Source organism: Petromyzon marinus, chromosome 1 (genome assembly GCF_048934315.1).
Source record: "Petromyzon marinus isolate PM22_M1 ecotype Great Lakes invasive population chromosome 1, UKy_Petmar_22M1.pri1.0, whole genome shotgun sequence".
NCBI lineage: Eukaryota > Metazoa > Chordata > Hyperoartia > Petromyzontiformes > Petromyzontidae > Petromyzon > Petromyzon marinus.
In genome coordinates this window covers 17,645,816-17,668,760 of record NC_133667.1, presented here as the reverse complement: position 1 = coordinate 17,668,760, position 22,945 = coordinate 17,645,816, and the positions used below count along the sequence as shown (strand labels likewise).

The window sequence follows — 22,945 nt, the reverse complement described above, 5'->3', positions numbered from 1 at the left end:
ATGTTCGTTACGTAAAATAATCGATCAATCGTCTTTGATTATTGACAATATTAAATTGTTTCACAATCGAAGCGACATCAAACAAAGTTATTCAACATGTTCAATTACCAAACGTATATAAATATCCTGTACTTAAATGTTGTCCATTTTCAACTGCTTGTGCGTACTGAATAAATAAAACATGATGCACTGCTATGTTATGTGTTCAATTCTGCTTGGATAGTTTGTGCGATGCATTGCTGTGGTCTGGTAGCCAGAAGCCACCTTCCCTTCACAAATCAGAATACCATCTTCGTAGACGCACACTGAAGCTGAATTCGGCCTTGTCAGTGGTTGAAATAAACTTTCATATTGTGTAGTGCAATAAATGTAAACATTGTTTGCTTGTGATTGCTTCATTATTTAATGGGTTTTCCAGATAATGAGGCTGAGTCGACCTAGGGGCAGTCCAGGAACTTTTCAGATTATCGTCACTGTTTGCGGCTGGGTTTGCAGCACAGCGCACTAATCACCACACACGCGCACGCTCAGATACGCTTGCATTCGCGATGTGTAAACATCGCCACTGGAGAGACAAAGGTGGTCGGGCGTGGTGCTGGCCACCCACCCCCTCGTGTGGTGTCTCGGCCTTTGTAGTTGCTCGATAACATCACTTGTCCGAACAGTCTGTTTAGGGTAAACGGGTGATCTTGTGCGTGTGCGAGTGAGTGCCAGGGTGCATGGGGAGCGGTAGCGCAGCGGTTAGCGCACTGCGCTATGAACCTGGCGACCCGCTAACGGCCAACACCAGTGACAATTATCCGAATAGGTCCTGGGCCTCCCCTGGGTCGACTCGGCCTCAAATTAGTATCCGGTGCCGTTTATAAAATATCGCCACTGGGGAGACAAAGGCGGCCAGGCGTGGTGCCGGTGACCCACCGCCTCGTGCGCGGTGCATGCCTTCATTCGGTGCTCACTAACAGCACTTTCCCGAACAGTCTGTTCCAAGCTATACGGGGGATCTTTGTCTCTCTCTGTGCGCGTGTGTGTGTGTCAGAGAGAGATAGAGTGCGCGTGTATGTGCCCGTGCGTGCGAGTGCCCCCGTGTGCGTGAGCGCGCGCGTGGAGCCGATCCCTATAAGAGGCGCCGCCGCTCTCCGCCTGCTCGCACACCAAGTCCGGCAGAGCTCTTCGCGCCGGCAAGCAGCCAGGGTCCTCCTCCTGCACGTGAGACGCAACACTCCTCCGCCGACACAGTCGCACTCACCGGACGCTGCACTACGGCAACCTCGGCGCTCGACTTTGCACCTGCTCTCGAAACGCCTCTCGAGCAGCGTCAATTCGCAATTTCGCATTCATCGAGTTTGGCGCCGCGCTTTGGGCAATCGGCAGCAGGCATGGCCGTGTACCTCGCCCTGTGTCTCGGCGCGCTCTGGGCGCGACCCATCGCCGGCGGACCCCCGCACCCCAACGCCATCAAGGGTCTCGGGACCCCCGACGGGGTCGCCGCTTCTCTACGGCCCGGCACTTTCCCCGGGCAGCAGCAGCAGGCGAAGAACCACGCGGCCGACGAGACTCACGTGAGCTCACCCGTTTCCTCCTCCTCCTCATCATCATCATCATCCTCGTCCTCCTCATCATCTTCATCCTCGTGCTGCTCGCGTTGCGCGTGGATCTGTGTCACAGTCGCAGCAATGTTGCTGGTGCACGTGTTCGTTCAGTCACATCCATGTTGCTGGTGCACGTGTTCGTTCAGTCACATCCATTCGCAACTTACTCGCTGCTGTCTTACCTGCATTCCACGCTGTTGTCTGACACCACACACGGGGATCATACGAGGATTTTATGCAATTGTGAGCGTCTGATATGACGAATTTCAGATAAGACTGCGTAACAGGCATCGGAGTGCATGGCACGAGTTGCTTTTTTGCAACCATCGATTTAGAAATTCACTGAAGGGAGCTGCGCCAAATACTTGCGGCCACATTTATTTTCGTCCACATAGCAAATGTACAAGTCCTAGCAGAAACATGTGTAATCATTGAGAGTAATGAATCAGGCAACATTACAGTAGAACTCCTCTCATCAACAACTGTAGGTGGGGGGGGGGTGTCGTAGGTAAGTGAATTTGCGGTTAAATTGAGTATTTTTAATATCTCCTATCCACAATAAAAAAAAAACATCCGTCCACAAAATAACTCTCAGAAGTCTTCGCAAATAGGAAAGTGCAGTCGTGCAGTCAGTGGCATATTATACTCTTTGGTTCTATTCGGTAAAGTCACGTAGGTAAAAAAAAATCACGTGACTTTACCGAATAGAACCAAAGAGTATTGGTCCTTGCAGTCACGAAAGCTTCAAATCTAGAACAGTGGCATGTTGTTTTTGTACCTCTCAGCTACGACGAAAATTATACCCTCAGTCATCACCATCTCCATGGGTATCACGATGGATCGATGAATCAAATGAGAGTTGATTCATCGAATGGCACCGCGGCCCTGAATCTCGACAAATGTATAACGTGACCGGCAATGAGGAGATGTCAATTGTTTCACCCACACATCATCATCATCATGAGTCGTCGTCGTCACCATCCCATAGCTCTGGGAAGTCAGCGTCCGTCTTCTCCTCGTTCTTGTGCGGTACACGATACGATGCAATACGGGAGATTAGTTTCGAGACGTAGGCTCACTTGCCTCGTGCTCGCAGGGCGCTCTGCGTCAGTTTGGCCTTGGCCACCGCATTTTTCACCACTCGATACGAGTCACGTCCACGATGTGACGATTATCGCGATATCGGTCTCCTTTAACTGTTTTTTTTATTGCAATTCAACATTTGCGTTGTCGTGCCTTGTTTGCATTGGTTCCTCGATGCACTTACAAGTACCAATACTGTACTGATTCCTTGAACGTCATTCAACCGCGGTTCACTCGACACAAGCCGAATCATTGCAACTTTACAAGTTATACCGCCTGTAAGAATAAGGTGAAGCCGTATGTACTCACCATGGCATACATTTATCCGGAAACGCTTCACATGCACACATGATTGAGAAATGTATCGTTTCATAAAAAAAAAAAATTGGTCAAGTACGATATTTAAAAAACAACAACCTGATATCGTTATCGTGGATATCGTAGAACAGATGTTGCATCGCGAGATCACGGCAACCCGCGTCGAGCCATGTGCGTGATCGTTATCACGGTCACTGTCATTTATCAAGCGACAGTGGCAGATATGATTCGTGACAAAGACGGCAATAGTCATCCATAGTCATCATCTGTTATCTGCGAACACTTGTGGAAGTGAGCACTTCGCTGTCCGCAGCTTTGTACGATCAGCGACGTCTGCAGATAACCGGGTGAATTTAGCGCCCACCCCACAGCTCCCTATCATGCCGGTTCCTCTCATCTTCTAAAGTCTTCATCATAATTGAGGATAACAGGAAGAGCATTCCTGCGAGTGACGGGAAGAATCCTATGTTTGTGTGAGCTCACGCACATGAAGAGCCACGGGTATCGAGCCGTAAAATAATAGGCGTTTCCCCGTTCGTTGATATCAGCAACGATGTTTTGTCCTAGGCGACCATGAGTTAAGGAATTTAAGGGTTAGCTATTCTACCAACAATATGTGGTTTACGCATTGCATTTTGAATATCGTGACTTAATTTTGATATCCAGTCGGCCAACATCAGTTGCTGAGTGATATTTAAACCGGTTTCAGTCCTCCTCCCACCCCCAACGCACCTTCACCAATCCCCACTCACGAGAGTGGGTGAAGAATGTATATTTAAAAAAAACCGCATGAATATATTAATCCAGCAGTGGATTTACTGAGGGCTGTAGCATATTCAATGCATGCAGGATTTCCCAATCCACTGCAACTCGGCACCAGTCGACCGGCAGGTCGCATGTGGTGGAGTAAATACTCTTTGGTTCTATTCGGTAAAGTCACGTAGGTAGAAAATAAAACAACAAAAATCACGACGTTTCGGCCACAACACAAGCGGCCTTCATCAGGTGAAGGGACCAGACTGTCTCGAAGACTGCGTTGGAGTGACTGTCTCGCAGTCTTCAAGACAGTCTGGTCCCTTCACCTGATGAAGGCCGCTTGTGTTGTGGCCGAAACGTCGTGATTTTTGTTGTTTTATTTTTTACCTACGTGACTTTACCGAATAGAACCAAAGTGTATGGATCCTTGCAGTCACGAAAGCTTCAAATCTAGAATTGGTGGAGTAAAGTTTGGGTACTCGCACATCTTTGCATGACATCTGACCAGCGTGGTAGGGTAGGTCAAATACCCACTAGAGGTGACTCTTGAGCTCCCTGGAGTGCAAGGTCCTCTCTGCAGCAGTGGCGTGGGGCGAGTAATCGCAGTCCCTGCACCTTTACCTATTGATAACAAGCTGGCACTATTTTATTAATCACTTAATTCAACGTAAGAACAAAGCTGTCAACCCCGTAAGTGGAACTATTTCTTTGTCGGCAACATTTAGCTGTGCATCAACCATTCCATCGGAATGCGATCTAATTTGACTTTTTTTATCAAACAAAAATCGAAATCTGATCATAAGATTGGATCAACCATGCATGGATCAAAATTTGACCTGAAGAGGATTGGGTCACGTCTTAATGGGCTTATGAGATTAAAAAAAAAATTATATTGTCACATATCTGTTTGTTAACTTAAGTATTTTTACTATTTCAGTATTTTTCATACCATTAAAATGTAACTCCACAATCTAAAAAGGCAGTGTGAGTGATAGATTGGAACCCTCCGCTATCAGTCGATTCACCGTTAACAGGGGCCGTCGATTTGTTGGAAACGAAGCAAGCAGTGGCGGTTGGTTCAAAGTTTTGGTGGGGGCAGTGAACGGGGATGAGAGTGGCATTGCCCGAGTGTGAATCTATGGACTCGAGTGGTGTGAATGTGTTGGATTAACGTGCGTGAATTCATAAACATGACAGGGATGGGGCTGAGATGACACGGTGCACTTGTTAGTTGGGTTATGTAGAGGAAACAAGTCACGGCGTTATGGGGGTGGAGGCGATGTGGCCCAGGGGATAGAAAATGACGTGGATTTAACACAGCAATAATGTGGCTTTGAATCCCGAGTTCAAAATTTCATAGTAAAATTTTTAACATTTAAAAACAACTTTTAATATGTTCACACTCAACAATTTAAATGCCATTAGCATGATTAAATACGTGTTTATACTGTAAAAAGATTACCACAGAAATTGTCTATAACTCGTCTTCTGTCAAGCGAGGCCCCCTAGTGATCAATCTCCCTGGGCTACAGTGTATCTCAACTGAGCCACACCATTGTAAACTGAAGTACCGTGCTTTGAGTACATTAAATATGAATTGACAATTGGATTATTTTAAGAAAATAAAGTTTGTACTCGTTGTGATACATAACGTGGTGCAACAGTGGTAAGTACTATGAATCCAGCAAAACCTCAGTGTTATTCCCATCACAGCTGATATAAGTAACAAGTGATATCTGAGCTGGTCTTCTGTCTCGCTTCACCAACCAGTATGGGGAAATGTCAAACAGTCCCCCTAACCGTGAAGGCATGAGGCGGCCTTCATTCAGCAGAACTATAAATGACGATGAATGACACAAAACATGCCTTAACAGGGAAATAGACAAACATTCCAATGTAGGTCCCCCATCAGTCTCAATGACGCTTTCCTGAAAATATTTATGACATTATTTGATGCCATCCAGGCGACAGGCCCTGATTGGTTATTACCACTTTAGACAATCTCTCGCAGGTCTGCGACATCTCTAAATCAGAGAGGTGAAAGTATGGAGCAGGGTTAGCAAGGCACACACCCACACTTTACACCAAGGATGCAAATCATTTAGCCATTCTGGCCTTTATGCTGCACCTTTTTTGGCTGAACGATTGCCTTTACTTCATAAAATTGGACCAATTCTGCATTTCTCAATGCATGAGCGGCTGATTCCATATAAACATGTATCCATTACACCTCTACTCATGCCCACAATCAGAATGTATCGTTGTAGGTGGACTTAAGGCAGAGCGAATTATGGAATAACAAGTGTTTATACATTGATGGAAGGTGGAGCAACTCGCACATACATGTGTATGAGTATCATTGTGTGAAATGGACAAAGCCTGCTTGGTTCCTTTGGGCCTTCATTGGAGCAAGTGTGCCGTCATTAGCACGCTTGCTCCTGATTTCTCAAGTAATCCCCAGCTGCTGATTGGTTGCAAGGTTTTATGAGGAATTGGGAGAAATGGAATTTCCAGATGAAGATGAAAGTCTACAAAAGCCTGAAACCAAAATCTACATGAATTGAGTTCCACTTGTTAATGTTTTTTTTCTGTTTTCTCAGATATCGAAATTCTATTAGCATCATGTCATGAAGCGAAGTATCCATTCGGAACGCTCATAGATCAGTCCGCACAAGCAGAAATTACAGAACTACTTCTGAAATCCCTTCATGACCACTAATCTATACACTATGGGGCATCAATTCCCCACTTGCCCTGCGACACGGTATTGTTCATTGTATGACAGTAAAACCAATATTTAAAATTATCGTAACTATAATTTAGCCCAATAAGTAAAAATTCTAATTGAATTTCGATTTTTTTTGGGCGGAGTCAGTGATTACTGTGCAAAGGCCATCAACCCATGACAAGTTTGAATAGATCTGCCAAAAGATGTGAATCACACGCTCATAATTTTTTATGGGACTGTCATGTTTTGTTGGACATTTTGTGCTATGTTTACTATCTCTCGCTAGTCTCTCTATCCGAACTATGTGTGCGTATCACATAAACATAAACATGCACCCTCTCACACAAGCGCAAGTGACCCAATATCTGTGTGAAAACTGGTGCTCCTTTGCAACAGACACCACCTATTCCCCAAGGCTATAAAGGGAGTCACCGTGGCCTGCAGGTGCCTGACCTCTCTCTTTGAGATGTGTCATGCCTCTTGAGCTCCCCCCACCATCACATATCCCCTACCCCGCCCCAGGAATGCTGTGCAACACAATCTTAATATACGAAAGAGAGATACTGCTGTACATAACATCTGCGTTCATGGATTTATAATATACAGAAATATGTTATATATTTTTTTACCAATCACATAGTAGCCTTTTTTTTATATGTTCCATGTTGGGAATTAACATTTCTAGTAAAATTAATGTAAATGCGAAACATCTGGAAATCTATACAGAATTTTGGTGGGAATGTTATTAACTTAAACAGTATGACTTCATCATTGGTATTTTACAAATTTCTATTCTAAAAGCTTGAAAGTACCATAACAATAACAAAGGCAACATTTTCAATACAAGATAATTTATTAGACTGATCTCTACAAAAGAACACATGATATGTAATCAGAGGCATTAAATATTTATATTGTGCAACAACAGTTTCCTGCTGAGATAATGAAAGAGGTGCAGTGGCCTTTGTGTCACAAGTGGAAAGCCTTAGGGCAACACAGATTCAGTTTACAACAGAAAAAAAGTCTGAGCTAAATTGGCTTATAGATGCTTTCTTTATTATCAAGCTCCTATATACCATGTTGAAGCCTCAGATATATATTTTGTTCAAACATCACAAATATATTTCATCATGTACGTGCAGTAGTTTGCTCAGACTATTCCTCAATTGAGAAGGAGTGTTATTGATATCAAATAACATGTGGTGAAAGGATTTCCGCCCCCCCCCCCGCCATAGATTACATAGCTAAAAATCACCAATATTTCAAATATTAAAGAACACCCATTATGGTTCATGCATGTATTTAAAAACATAATAGAACATGTATCAGAGCTCACACTGATTGCTCTCTGCACAACTACAAGTATGTAATGCTCTGACATGGCAATCCTCCCATTTTCTGGTATTGATTTATTTGAAATATTCTATTAAAACTACATATGGCACATGTCACAAATGATTTTGTTTGCATTTTTTTAACGTGTGATTAATGCAGACTTAATGCCTTCTAATAGGTGTCTAGATGGTATTTTTACATCTTAACATCTATATTTGTGCCAGAAAGGGTAAAGCCTCTGTATCATTCAATACCTTGATACTGATAACTATAGTATCAATTTTATATGCACCTTATATTTTTGGTTATGGGCAGTCTGGCTTTTAACAGCTGTGTTTGATGGCGTCTGTGTGTGTATGCAATATGTAGATATGTATATTATTCTACGAATGTGGATGCAAAATATTAAGGTGCCTCTGGGAGCCTGATATATCGAAAAGGCATGCCTTTATAGTATAGAGACCATTAGCTCGACTGAAAGGCAACAATGATTATAATCTCCATGGATGCATTGTAACACGCCTGGCATACATGCCTGTGTCTATGCACCTGTATTAATATGCATCATGTGTGTGCGTTTGTATTTAATGGGGAGTGGTGGTTCGTGCACATCACAATAAATGCAGTGAAACATTTTTATTCCTGGATGAGGTTAACTAGTCCTAATTAGGTACTTGGTGTGGTTTGTAAACATTCGCTAACAGCACTTACCCCAACAGTTTGTATGGGCTAAATGTGGCTTGTGTATATGTAGGCTGTGTGAGGCTGTGCTGGGATCAATCTGTCAGTAATGCGATGGCACAAATGAACCAGGGACACAACCCTTTACCTGCCGCAATGGCCTGCTTTGCAGGAGGCCCATGCAGCCATATCTCTGAGGTGGATTGCTGCCACATGGTGGCAGCGTGAATATGTCAGAACTCGTCATCAACAGTGCTAAATGCATGGCCATACCCCACCACTTTTGGGGCGATGCCCCAGCCGTGTCCTACCCTCTTTGGCCGGGTCGACCTGTGCAGAGGCATGGGGGAACGCTGAGATGGCTCTTTAAGTAATGGTGAAACCGAGCTGATTATCTGCAACATCAAGGATAGAATGACGGCTAGAAGCCCTTCATGGAATACCACTTCAGTAGGTAATTCATACTATGCTGTCATGTTAATTGATTTTTTAAAAATGCAAATTAGTTCACAGCCATAGAAGTGTATTTTAAAAAATAAATTATCAAATCCTTTAATCAAAATTTTTTCAAAATCAATGAGGTTTGGTACCTCAAATGTGTCAAATTAACATCTCTGCCATTGATATGCACAATGGTGATGTACGAATGCTTCTTATTGTATGCCTTGCAGGGAGTGGAATGTGCACGTGATGTAGACTGCTCACGGGACATGTTCTGTGGTGGCATGCGACTGGGAAGCCACGTTTGTGTGGCATGTCGTCGGGTTGGCAAGCGCTGCCACCGACACCAAATGTGCTGCTTGGGCAGCCACTGCGAGCAAGGTAATGCACACAAAGGGGATGCTCACAGAAACACCAATTTAAAAAAAACACTCGGTAAAAAGAAAACAAGCATTTCAACGCACACACTTTTATTTGCACTCTGAAGTATAAAAACAATTATTTTTGACCCCAGAATTAATCAAATTTTATTTACTGAGTAAAAGTGGGTGGCGTCCTTTAGATATGTTTAATTTTCTTTTTGCAAGCCACCCACTTTAATTAATTTATTTTGTACTTTTGAGTGAAAATAAAAGTGCGTGAATTTAACAGGTTTTTTTTACCTATTTTTCATGACCCTGTAGAGATGACGGCTTGCCTATGTCAACCCTTGACCATACAATAAATGAAAGCATGCGCATTGCTATAAAACAACAGTCTACGTAATCAAAAGTTGATAGCAGGTATCACGGCTACTACTATTAGAATAACGATAATCCCGATTGCCAAGTCGTGAAATTACATTTAGAACAACACGATACGTTTAACGCGTTTAATTGTCATATTTGCAATCATTAAGTATTGTACTGTATGACATACGGCAAGACACGTATACTGCAATGCTATAACAATGCACGCATATAAGCAGTGCATATCGCGAGACTGTATTCAACGTGAGATAACATAACCGTACAGATTTAGGTTATACATCGATGGGGAGGGACAGAGAAAGCATTACATTGCCAACTCCAAAAACCTAGTTAGGCTATTAGGTAGATATCCTTAGCACCTATTATGGCTATTATAGAGTATATTTTACTGAAATTACTCTAATATATTTAGGATTTTCCACTTCTCGTCACACGTATACGTAACAATTGTTGTTTTTTTAAAATGTGTTTTTTAAAGGTACCTGTATTGTCATGACAACGGAATCATCAGAGGAAGAGGAAGTGAAAAGTTTGGAACCATCACAACTGCCACCTTCTGCCACAGTGAACTTACACCAGGGTACTAATCACACTCCACTATGTTAGAATACCTCCGATATAAGTCTGCACCATCATCATACCACACAGTAAAATCACAAATTCACTTGCACACTCTGTACTGCCTTTAATCAATGTCATATGTTACAATCAAAAGACAATTCACATATAGGTTTAATTTGTTTTGGCAGGTCTATGGTGGATATATGAAAAAAATGTTCCATAGTTCAGCTGATTTTTCCCAGACCTACTCCATCCTATTCAGATCTAAAATTTAGTGCAGACCTAACAGATCTGCCAGATTCACCAAAGTGACTCCAACAAATCAGGGGCTCAGGTCACTGACATCATCACATTCCAAGTGCTGTGGTCTATCAACCACGGAACGTCAAGTAGAGCAATGCTTATTCTTGGTTCTTTCGGTAAAGTCACGTAGAAGGGAAACAATAAAAGAACCAAGAATATGAATCCCTGCAGTCACGAAAGCTTTAAATCAAAATTTTAAAGCAATGCTTGTTTCGAATAGGGCATTTTAACACCTGCTACCACATTATCATAATATTGTATTTCTCTCATTGTATTTCCAACCATGCATCCTCTCCATACTTCAAACTGGATTTGAAGCTTTCGTGACTGCAGGAATTACTCTTTGTTTTTTTTTGTCTTTTCTTTGTGCACTCTTAACTTTTTGCTCTATATTTTGCATGAATGTTCATGCTTCTAACAGGTACTAAATACACACTTATTAAAAACGTTCCTCTCTAAGCACATTTTTCTATGTTAAGGTTTAACTATGCAGTTCAAATTTTTATTTAAAGCTTTCGTGACTGCAGGGATGTATCTTCTTGGTTCTTTCGGTAAAGGCATGTAGAAGGGAAACAATAAAATAAAAAAATATAAAACAATAAAATTATCAATCTACAAAACACATGGGTTATACAATTTTATACTATACTTATTTGTCTTTTGCAATATCTGATTAATAGCAAGTTGTCAATGGTATAAATACACGTATCTGAATTCAGCTAGTTCGTGTGGTTAGTTGGAATCAAAAATTATATTATTTGGTCTTCTACAATGTTCGTGGACATTTTAAGATGGTTACTGTACTATTAAGCATATAAAAAACACATTTTAACACGATCTCCCTTTTTGAAAAAGTAAATGGTTTGAGAAAACATTCCTTAATTTACAGTTCTGCTAAACTTAAGCTAATATAGCACATAACACACACTACTTACCAGGTAAGGCCCACAGAGCTATAAAGCTATTTTTTAGAAGCGACCTGTCTAAAAATGATAGCTCAACGAAGTGGCTTAGTATGTGTAAATTTGTAGCAGCCAAATACTCTAAAGTCGAAACGCATGTTTCTAAATGTGGAGAGAAAACCGGAGGACCCAGAGAAAAATCTACGCAATCACGGGGAGAACATGCAAACTCCAAATATATAGGCGTCATGATCGGGATCGAACTCACGACCTCCTGTATACCAGGCGAGGTAGTTAACAGCTCAAAGTCAAAGTTCCCCCGTATAGCTTTAACAGGCTATGAAGGCCGGCACTGGAACACGAGGGGGTAAATGGCTAGCACCACGCCCGACCGATTTGTCTCCCTAGTAGCGATGTTTATTCACCGCACCCGGCTTACTCGTGAGGCCGCGTCGACCCAACTCACATCTCGCCGCCGTGTCAACATCTCGCTGCCGTGTTTCCACACACAATGAGCCATCACGTCTACCAAGGCCGTAGCCATGGAGTCAACATTGGGGGGTCCAAATCTTCCAGGGGGTCTGGGGGTCCCCCCCCAGAAAAATAAATAAATTTGAAAACTAATTTCCTGCCTAAAATATTTAAAAAAATGCACTAACACATAGGATGAACTTTTTTTTTTACAATAATGTCTAATAGTGTATTGTATTACATTGCTCTATTTTTTCAGTTTTTTTTTACCTTTTCTTGTTTCATTGTATGTTAATGTCAGAAATTAGGGATTAATAAAGTACAACCCTAACCAACAATCATATCAACAGAAATAAATTTTATAGCAATATATTGGGGGGGAGGGGGGGGACATTTTGAGCATATTTGAATATTGGGGTGGGAGGGGGGATGTGTGTCCCCACCAATATCTATCATAATTAACAGGTCCCTGCAGGGTGGGCTGGTAGGAACATTGGAATTTTGCGCAATTTTATTACACCCAACAGCACGAGATTTCACTTCGTTAAAGTATTGAAAGGGGACGGACGGACGGACACATTAATCTATTGCAGGCTGGTACACTCAGTTTACAACTTCGTTCCTACCAGAATAATTACGGTCTACCCCCCCCCCGCCCGTCCCTTCTCGCGCCGCCCAGGGGAGGAGGGCTCCGCGTGCCTCCGCTCGTCCGAGTGCGCCGCGGGCCTCTGCTGCGCGCGCCACCTGTGGTCGCGCGTGTGCAAGCGCGTGCTCGCCCTCGGCGAGGCGTGCTCGCGCCGCGCCAGACCCAAGGGGTCGCGGGGCCTGGAGCTCTTCGAGCGCTGCGACTGCGGCCCGGGGCTCGCCTGCCGGCCCACGAGAGCCGTCTCTCCAGCCGGCGGGCCCGAGAGAGACGGGCGGCGCGGCGCCTCGGGCCGCGGGAGAAGTCGCGCGGCGGCAGCCACGGTTGGCGGTCACGAAAAGACCATCGACGGCGTGGCCGGCGGTGGCCACCCGACACGGCTGCTGCATGTGTGCCACGCGGTATAACAGAGTGACAGTGGGGAGCGCGAATGTCGTGGTTAGGCCACTTGCACTACAAGCCGGCAACTTGGATTTGCTTCCCACTTCACGGCCAACATTGGTGATGGAACATCTGAAATGGTCCCGGGCCCATCCCTAGATTGACTCGGCTGTGTGTAAAACAATAGCGTCGGGGGAGTCCAAGACGGCAGGTGCTGGCCACCCCCTCGTGTGCCGTAGCGACCTAAATAAGATGCTCATAACAACATTTGTCCGTTGAGTACGTTTAGGGTTTATATTGAGGATCTTTGTCTTTCCCACTGAACCCATTGACCTCTGGCCACGAGATGGATTGATGATGCTAGGTATCACTGATAATGCAGGTTGACCTATACATAATGCAACTAGGCAATACCTACTGGTCGATGTTAGTACTTATGTTCAGTTTAGTTTCCATAAGTGGTCACTGACACAATTCGAACACAGACGTGAGAACACTTGCAGCGCCCAGCACTCAATTGAACTCGGCAAATGCATGGCATCTTTGCAGAGGTATTCATCTTTTACCGATACGCCTTAACATTGTCGGTGCGAGAACGCGCCCGCCAACTTTAAACGCCGCTCTCCCTGTAGCGTCGTTGTCCCAGCGTGTTCACGCCACGTGCTCGATTTAAAGAGCAGGGATCGCCACTCACTTGGCTCGCCGTAGATTTCGCTGAGCCGACAAGGAGGGAAGCCCCTGTGCTTCAATGCAAGTAGTCGAGTTCCCCAAGCGCTGGCCACTGAATGATGCTCTGTGTTCAGAGCAAATTGGTGACCATTGACTAAAACGACTGATAACTTTCAGGCTACACATGGAGGCTCAACAGAACCGAGGTTATGAGTGCTGACAAAGGTTGTCGTTTTCACAAATATTTCCCCAATGGCCAACCACGCATGTCCCTTCACTCCTTCAGTTCTAACTCCTGTCCAGTATATATTTACATCACCAAAAGAACCTTTGAAACAAGTCTCTTATTATAAGAGTTGTACAGACACCACTCACAGTTTAGTAATAGCAATATAGGTAGGTATCTCTCGATTTACGAAGGTTCGGTTTTCGATGTTTCGCGTTGACGCAATTGGTAAAATTATTGAATACTTATCGATCTACCAAATCGAATTTCCGCGGAAACGAAATTTCTCACAGCACGCGTCATGAGCTATTCAAGCAGCACCCCGTGATGCTACGTCATCCATCCTCTACAGTGACGTAATTCCTCCAGCGCAAGTGACGCCTCTACAGGACCTTTCCCGTCATTCCAACATTAATCTTTCGGCGAGTTCCTTTAAATGGTTGTTTGTTTTAAATTATTCAATCGTTTTAATGTTTGTCATTTTTTTTGTATTGTTAAAAAAGTGATATACTGTAGGTGTATATTTTAGGTTCGGAGTAGTTGGAATGACTGTCCAAAACACAGCCCTCAATTTTTGTATTAATGGGAAAAGCCATTCCGATTTACGAAATGTCGTTTTAAAGGTTAGCTGTAGAGCTTTTCTTTACCAGTGGTGTTTTTTTAGATTCAAACGCAAGTGTTAAATATCATGTAAATATATTAAGTAGGGTTAGTAAGTGTGCATTTGTTTTACTTTAGCTGTATGCATGTTCAGTTTTGTGATGTATTACGACATGATTAATTTATCAGGTTTTAGTATTTCAGTCATTAGAAAATATAGGCAAACCTAATCTATTTTCACACAAACTATTGACAGTTTTCACAGTACATAGTTTGTTGTCGAAATACAAAGATATGAAACACAAATCTAACCACCAAGCCCTTGGACTTGCACATTACACGAGTGGCATTAGTGTTACATATCCAAATGTTTGTGCATTCAAATGCATTTAACTTATTTGTTCAATGGACGTTCGATGACATTATTAACAAGAGACCCCTTCCTACTTTTCTCAGCGGTCTTCCGGCACTAGTGAGAATAGATGAGGCTCGCCTAATGTGTGCCGACTTCAGTTAGTATACTGTAGATGTGTGTGATGGTTCAAGTTGCAGTGAGCATATATTCATTTATTACCTTCTGGGGTGTACGTGACAGTGGGATCACACAATTGAAGGCAAATATTTCTTTGAATTCATCTCAGCTCAATAAACCTATACATTCGTTTGCTTGCACAAGTATATCCGGAACTAAATTCAGGAATGCTGGCAAGTGCAATCATGAATCAGTGAAATTAAACTTAACAGACTAAGGGAACATTAAGCTTGTTCCACATATTTATGATTAATATCGTGTAGTTTTCATATTTATCACTATTTGAAAATATTTAAATTGTAATAAGATATTGGTGGATGAAACTGTTACATTTTAACAGGCTATACAAACTGAATGCACAATCGCACATTTGTGCCAGGCTATAATCAGAAGCATAAGGTCTGTATGGTGTAGCCCAAGCAAATCCCCTAATGCTTCATTTTTAATGAAGGCCAGCCTTGGGAAGATGCTTTTTTGTACACGACCATGTGCTTATTATTCACAAATGCTAAAGACTTTCACACATTTGACTTCAAAAGCCTTCCAATATAATTCTTGACTTAAAGCTTTCGTGCCTGCAAGAATTCATATTCTTTCGGTCTTTCGGTAAAGTCACGTAAATAGGTTCGAATTTTATTTTCTTTGATCCCTATCTACGTAACTTTACCGAAAGACCCAAATAATATAACCTTCCAATATAGCTTATTGTTATTCTAGCAGGTATAAATATATGAATTCGATATTTAAATAAAAAACAATTGTAAGGAATTGGACAAACATTTGAAGCAGGTTCTTTCAATAAGTAACGAGGCTCAATGACGATTTTCTGGTTAAGCCGATGGAAATGTAATTATGTTCGATGCAAGCCCACGTGTAGTTGCTCGTGTCATCGTGAACTGAAAGTGGCATATATATGCATGCACGTCAGTCTGTTTTATGACTGCAGAATGTCAGGTATGAGTGTGGACAACATGCTGCCTACATGTTGATTTTTTTTTAATGAACCACTTTGCATGATTTACTCAACTTTTAAAATGCATAAGCAATTTTGTTGTTTTTGCCTTTTTTATTTTTACATGCACAATAAAGTATGTCCTTAAACAAATATTGGTTGTTTACTCAATAACTGAAATACTTCACATGGGTTAAAACAGTAATACTTTACTAGGTATAATTTTACATCCACGCACCCCAGTTTAAAACACTCATTCACCGTCCCTTTAGGCTGGCTATATTAATTTTAGGAATTAATACTCGGCTCTATTCTAAGGCTGCTGAAGGGATAACTGGAATCACACCTCGACTTGGATTTACGAGCCTCTGTGACCCAATGATGTACGGTAGCTATTTTGGCCATAATTGCATCCCTTATTAGCACAATAAAACACCATTTGGTATGATGGGTACCGATTTAACCTTAATGTAATGTATACATGAGCAACAGTACTCGCATCCTTGATATTCAATATACGAGGTTACACATTAACATGTGGACTTAAAAAGCACCAAGATATAACCAAACCTCACTACACTAAATATGAGACGAGTGCATGGAGATAATCTGAAATGGAAAACTTTTTAATATACAGCAGAGCTCGATTATCCGCGCTGACGAGGAAGACGGCCGCGGATAATTCAAAATCGTGGATAATACAAAAATATCCATTTTCCGTCGACCTCTATGCCAAAAAATACTAAAAAATGTATAATTTATGTTTCAGTTATGAACATTGAGTTTATTAAGAAACAAAACAAAAATTTGTAGTAAAGAATCGACGGATTGATGCGCATTCTTAGTGATAAAACTTTCCTGCTCCCGCGCAGAAGACTGCCCACTAAGTGGATAGCAGAGCCACACCAAAATCAAACTCTGGCCACTGTTATAAATATATGCAACTACTGTACTGTAGAGGCGATTTCGGATTCACAGGAGCACATATCTGTTCGGTTTAAGCACGTTACTAGTAATACACTTTTCCAAGAAAAAATATGTATAACTGTTTTTAGATTATTAATTTGGGCTTAAGGGAAAATCCATCAGTTATTAATTTACGTAAAATCTCAGGTGTGCTGTTAATCCACAAATTGGATAAACCACACACGGATAATTGAGAGTCTACTATATTAGTATTCAGAGCAGAAATAAAGAGAAAACTACTGAAGGGGAGAGAGATGTAAGTAGATTTGTTTGAGAAGGGAGAAAGCAATGTGATATATTTAAAGGCATTTCATAAAAAAACGTTAAAAGGCAGAGAAGAACTGGCCTTCTCTCTGGATTTCAACAAAGGGAATTGGGCAGTCCAGATTTCAAGAGGAAGGGAATTGCAAACAAATTATTTAGCAGCAGACAAGGGGAACTGCCAACTTGGTTGCTGGCATGGAGAGCATGTGACGGAGTAGCTTAAAATTCAATGGGATAGGTAGGTGGCGGTGATTCTATGAAGGATCTTAAAAATGGTGAGGGTGATTTGTAAAAGGTGCAGAATTGGATTGGTATCCAGTGGAGAGGCCAGAGTTACGGAGGTGATTTGTCTTGTTTACAGGTGCTGGCGTGATGCCTGATGGTGGCATTCTGAATACAGGCGCGTCTCAACGAGCATTCTCTATAACGAGCAAATTTAATTTAGACGAATTTGTTTGTAAAATGAGCAAATGTTCACGTAACGAACGAAGACCGATTGAATTTTGATTTAAAGCCTTTGTGACTGCAGTAATTCATATTCTTGGTTCTTTCGGTAGTCACGTTGAAGGGAAACAATAAAATAATAAAAAATATATATAAAACAAAACAATTCTCACGACGTTTCGACTGCAACACAAACAGGCATCATCAGGTAACCTGATGACGACTGCGCGGGAGCAGTAAAGTTTGTGTCGCAGTCGAAACGTCGTGAGAATTTTTATTGTTTAATATACATTTTATTATTTTATTGTTTCCCTTCAACGTGACTTTACCAAAAGAACCAAGAATATGACGACCGATCGATCGAATGCGTTCCATGGCGAGAGGGGGCGCGAATTGCGGCTCACAGTTGTTTGTATCGCACACTTTCAGATGTGCTTCTGCGGCTGTCTTGAACACTCTCCCTTCCAATGTTACGAAGCTACTGGAGCAATACACTTTTAAATTCAAATTTAAAACTGATTTCTTTAGAAACTGCTTTTTGTGTTCAGTTTGTTGTCCTTCCCACGCACCTCCGATTAGCACGGTTGGCTACTTTAAGAAGTTCAACATACTGCTGTGTGCGTGAGATTCGCCATGTGGGGGAAGGGGCCTTTATGGTGGAACTGTAATGGTTGAGTAGGAGCGGGGGGAGGGGGGGGGCGCTAATTAATTACAGAAGCTGAAGACAGGCACCTGCAAGCACTGTGGTTCATGTGTGGTAAGTGTTACATGATATTTTATTACTTTACGTTAAAAATTATACTATGTATTTCTCACGTAAAAAAAAGTTGATCTAGAGTGGAACATTATGGGGCTGAATCATAACTCATTTTTTAACGGGAAAACGATCGTTTTTACGAATTTTCGCTTAACGAGAAATTTTAAGACGCCTGTATTTGGGATTTAGTTAAGGGGAATGTTCTGCACATAACGCAATATACAGGGCAACGAAAGCTGATTTTGTGGATACAAGAGGTAGATTTAACAGAAATGAAAAATAATCTTGGGTTACCAGATTTGGTTTGTGCTAAAATACTGCACAAAACGTTTGCGTTTCTGCTATTTTCAGTTATAAGGCAACAACCAAGATGGCTACATAATTTAGATTGTGCCATTGCTCCTAATTCTGTAAACCTGTGTATAAATACATGCTTATAAATCCCTGTCTTGTAAAATGATGCTAATTTTAATGTTGGGGGTAACGCGATGCCTAAAACAAATATGTGATCATACAGAAATGTCCCTCTCACGCCAATCATCCTTTGTCAAGGCGTTTTCTGTTTGCACCCTCACAGCTTAAAAGGTGGCAACCTGCGCTTGGCTTTCTTCACTCCAACGCTGCCCGCTGGACAGTTTGTCCCTTCACCTGATGAAGGCCACTTGTGTTGTGGCCGAAACGTCGTGATTTTTGTTGTTTTATTTTTTACCTACGTGACTTTACCGAATAGAACCAAAGAGTATAAACTTGAGATTAGTTCTACACAGTAAGACAGAGTAGGTTTCAGATCTGTTGCGAGACTCATTCACTCCGGTCTTTAGGCTCGCGATAGGACCATCCGATATAAGAGAAGATGTCCTGTTCACTGTATACTGGCAACGCCTCGCCGATCACTCCTGTAATTGTGGATGCACACGCGCAGGAGATGCATGTAGCACGCACAGATACACGCAGAGAAACGAGCATTAAAATCCACAAATGACTTCAACATGATCATCAAGGCAGAGTACTAATCTTATAATTATTTGACCGGCAGCTAATTCTACTCATCTGTACATTTATCTGAGGCATGTCAGTTTTAGCGTCAAATTTTCAAAATGGGTGTTAAGCTGCTAACACAGGTTAATGTTTAAAAGTTGGGCGATTCATCCGGGACACATTACAAATATACCGGTGATGCCGATTGGCCGGATGGAGTACTCGTTGAGGGTGAACCCCATTTCCAGTGCACGAGTTCTCATGTTCTTGTTGAAAATGTCACTGCCTGTAAAATAAAGCACTCCACAGAAGTACTGGTCCTTTGGTACGAGTCTGGTGAATGGAAACAGCGTGACAGCACACACAGCGGGACAGCACACACACAAACAATGCACAAATGTGAAACATTAAGTAAACTTACAGATATAGTAAATTGTATTACACATTAAGGTTTGCTGAATAACACCACAAAATAAACAGAAAACATTCATAATTTCCATCTCACCGGATGTCAATACGGCGGTGAGGTCGGTTTGTCTCATCATCATCATCACCATCAACCACAGGAAGCCTTCCTACGCCCTGTGAGTATTTATAGCCATCATCGAAGAGACGTAACAACAGAAAAGCATTAATATCGAGTTATCATCAATGACCGGATAAATTACTCTTGCTGATGCAAGATAGACCCCACATGCGGGTTCAAACCAAAGTTGGTAGTCAGTTTATCTCACTATCCCTTGATGTAATGATTGCTTAAACTGTGCAAACTCACCAGTGATCATCCGATAGAGACTGCACCACACTTTCGGAATGTAAACACGTCAAATTTTCAGTGAGCTCAGGGCAGCCAAAAGAGATGAGCACTGCTCCATTGCTTCGGTATGGAGAAAATGGAACTTGGTTATCTTAAATGGAGTTAATTTCAATCGACAGCATGAATATATTTAATACATGATTATGAGGTACACTGCAAGTATACAATGTTTATTTCCCATAACCCTCTGTAACAGCCAGAATGAGTTTATATTCAATATCACTGTTTTGTACTGAAATGAGCCCCACATTCGTCATGACTGGCTCTTGCAAAATAACACAAGGCTACCCATTAGAATTCTTCTAACAGGCCTGACTGGTTATGAGATTCTTTAAAGTTGAAACCAGTTGCAGAGTTCGGCTGCTTATGAAACACCCTGAAAAATAATTGCCCAGAAGATCACTTGCACTTTGCTACACAATCTTCTTGGTTCTTTCGGTAAAGTCCACGTAGAAGGGAAATACTAAAATAATAAAAATAAAACAATAAAATTCTCACGACGTTTCGGCCACAACACAAGTAGCCGTCCTGCAGTCACAAAAGCTTTAAATTTAAATTTGCTACACAAGTCAAAATGATCGGCCACATAACTCTAACACACATCCTCATTTTGCCACACAATTCTCATACACATCCTGACTAATTTCGTCTACCCAGATCTACCATGCAAGAAGTTGAGCTAAGAATCTAGAAAACCATACACTTAAGATGACACTAAATATTCAGCAGTTAAACACCAACTTGTAATACCTATGCTATGCCGACACCGGTTCTGTATTGTGACCCACCCCCTGCTGTACATCTGTGAAAAAGAGCTTCACAGCTCATCGGATTTCTCCAGGATAAATAAAGATTCTGATTCTGTATAGCCATCTTGAGCAAGTTTTAAAGTGATCAAAGTCTATGAAACTGAGAAGTCTTTCTCCATCGCTGCCAACATGCCCTTTATTTATAAGGCTCAAGATATGAATTAAATGAAAAGCTCAGTGTTTGGCTAGCGTATCATAAGTTCAATCGTAATTAATGTAAAATGCTATCAGCATTCACAATTACCAACATTTACATTTCGGAAATGACAAGACATGTTTCTACACTTGATACTGATCTTATTTAAGCCATGTACTTTTCCACCGATAAATCTGAGCCAAGCTAAGCCAAGCGTGGTGTTTTCTCCTTGTAATTTGGCATACTGAGCCAAACCGTGATACACTGGCCTCACAAGACATCTGCATCTGCCCTGGTGCTAAACAGGGTAGATGTAAATGTCAAAGGCAAGGCTAATGACATGTTCAATCCACCTTACATCACCACACCCGAGGAAGTTAAACTACATTGCATCTAGCATGGGAACCGTTTGTGTATGTGTGTGCAAGTGAATCGATTGGCGGTGACCCGGGTCACCATCGTGACCCAGGGGTGCCAAAACCTCCATAACTCCGAAACCAGAAGGCCTATGAAGACGGGAGATGTCACTGAGCCCGATACATACGCCAAATATGGAAATAAAAAACAAACGCAAAACACCCATGAAAAAGGGGGGCTGCTGGGGATTTGTGCGTGGCAACGGCTGTTTATTGCTTGTTTTGAAAGTACATCAGGATGCCGGTCTGGTCATTCCCCAGCACGTTCTGCTTCTTACGGGGGCGGCCACCCTCCTTGTCTTTGGGAGCGAGACCACTTGGAGGCAATGGCGCACCAGGCGCTCTCTTGGTACGGCCAGCGGGCATGGTCGTGTTGGCGGGATCAACATCGTCGTCATCATCGCTCCCAGCGTCGCCCTCCGGCAGGACAGTACCAGCGATGCTCCCAGAAAAAAACCTTAAACTATGCCCAGCCCACCAATATATTGCAGTGACCCGGGCTACCGCCAATCGATTCAAGTGTGTTTGTGCATCAGTGGCCTGGCACAAGCGTCGTGGTGACGTCACCCCCACTTAGTGGCGAATGGTGGTTGTTGTTGTTGTGTATCAGTGTGCATAAGTGGGGAGCAGTATTGTAGCTGTTAGCGTGCTGTGCTGCGAGCCTGGCGACCCAAGTTCGATTCCCGCTTATACCAACACCAGTGATGATTATCTGAACGAGTCTTGGGCCTCCCCTAAGTTAATTCAATCTCAAATGAATACCTGGTGCGATGTGTAAACATTGCTACTAGGGAGACAAATGAAGCGGTCGGTCGTAGTGCTGGCCACCCACCCCCTGGTGTGCTGTGCCGGCCTTCATAGCCGCATGCTAACAGAAATTTCCCAACTGTCTTTGTAAGTGTGTATAACAGTACTGATGTGTATATTTGCGTGTGTGTGTGAGCATGCAAGTCGACTCAAACATGGCATCACTGCATCATCTACATACATCTCAATGTTACGCATTGCTTGGCTGCTGCCCTGGAAAAACAACAACCTGCCCCTCTTTGCTCACGATGGCCTGGTTCGGTGCACAGTCTCAGCGCAGCACAGATGTGCCGGTGAATAGAGGGTACAAAACTGTCTCTTGTACATCAATTAATTTCAATGGCCTCTCATTTATTTTGATAAAAGAAATGGAACCTGATTTATGTGTTTTTGAAAGGCTGATTTGGATGAGCTCGTGGAAAATTAGCCAACATACAAGTGTTTTCTGCATATTTGGTGTCTGCCAAAATATAAAAAAATAACTGCTCTCTTGCCAACATCTGAGTCTGGTCATAAGAAATAATGTGTATTAAATATTTTAAATATGTCCAGAGCAAGAAACTGTTCTTAAAAATGTTACAGTAACCTTGGATGGCTGTGGAACTATTAGATGTGCATATAAAGTCAATGA

At 42.3% G+C, this 22,945-nt stretch overlaps 2 protein-coding genes across 2 annotated transcripts in view; one reads left to right on the top strand and one right to left on the bottom strand.

Annotated features, from left to right (window-relative positions):
- The first annotated feature begins 429 nt into the window (after positions 1-429).
- LOC116946637 (dickkopf-related protein 1-like) lies at positions 430-12,967 on the top strand. Its single transcript, XM_076066431.1, has 4 exons — positions 430-1,559; positions 9,162-9,312; positions 10,159-10,284; positions 12,525-12,967. Exons 1-4 carry the CDS (start codon positions 1,377-1,379, stop codon positions 12,965-12,967), a joined length of 903 nt encoding a protein of 300 aa, XP_075922546.1. The 5' UTR covers positions 430-1,376.
- POLB (DNA polymerase beta) overlaps positions 12,403-22,945 on the bottom strand; it is a 28,172-nt gene continuing 17,629 nt past the window's right edge. Inside the window, exons 12-14 of the mRNA XM_032961655.2 lie at positions 19,835-19,911; positions 19,523-19,662; positions 12,403-19,247 (exon numbers count right to left, since the gene is read on the bottom strand). Of these exons, the coding sequence (XP_032817546.1) occupies positions 19,153-19,247; positions 19,523-19,662; positions 19,835-19,911 (312 nt within the window). The 3' untranslated portion in view covers positions 12,403-19,152. The remainder of the gene's footprint in view (positions 19,248-19,522; positions 19,663-19,834; positions 19,912-22,945) is intronic.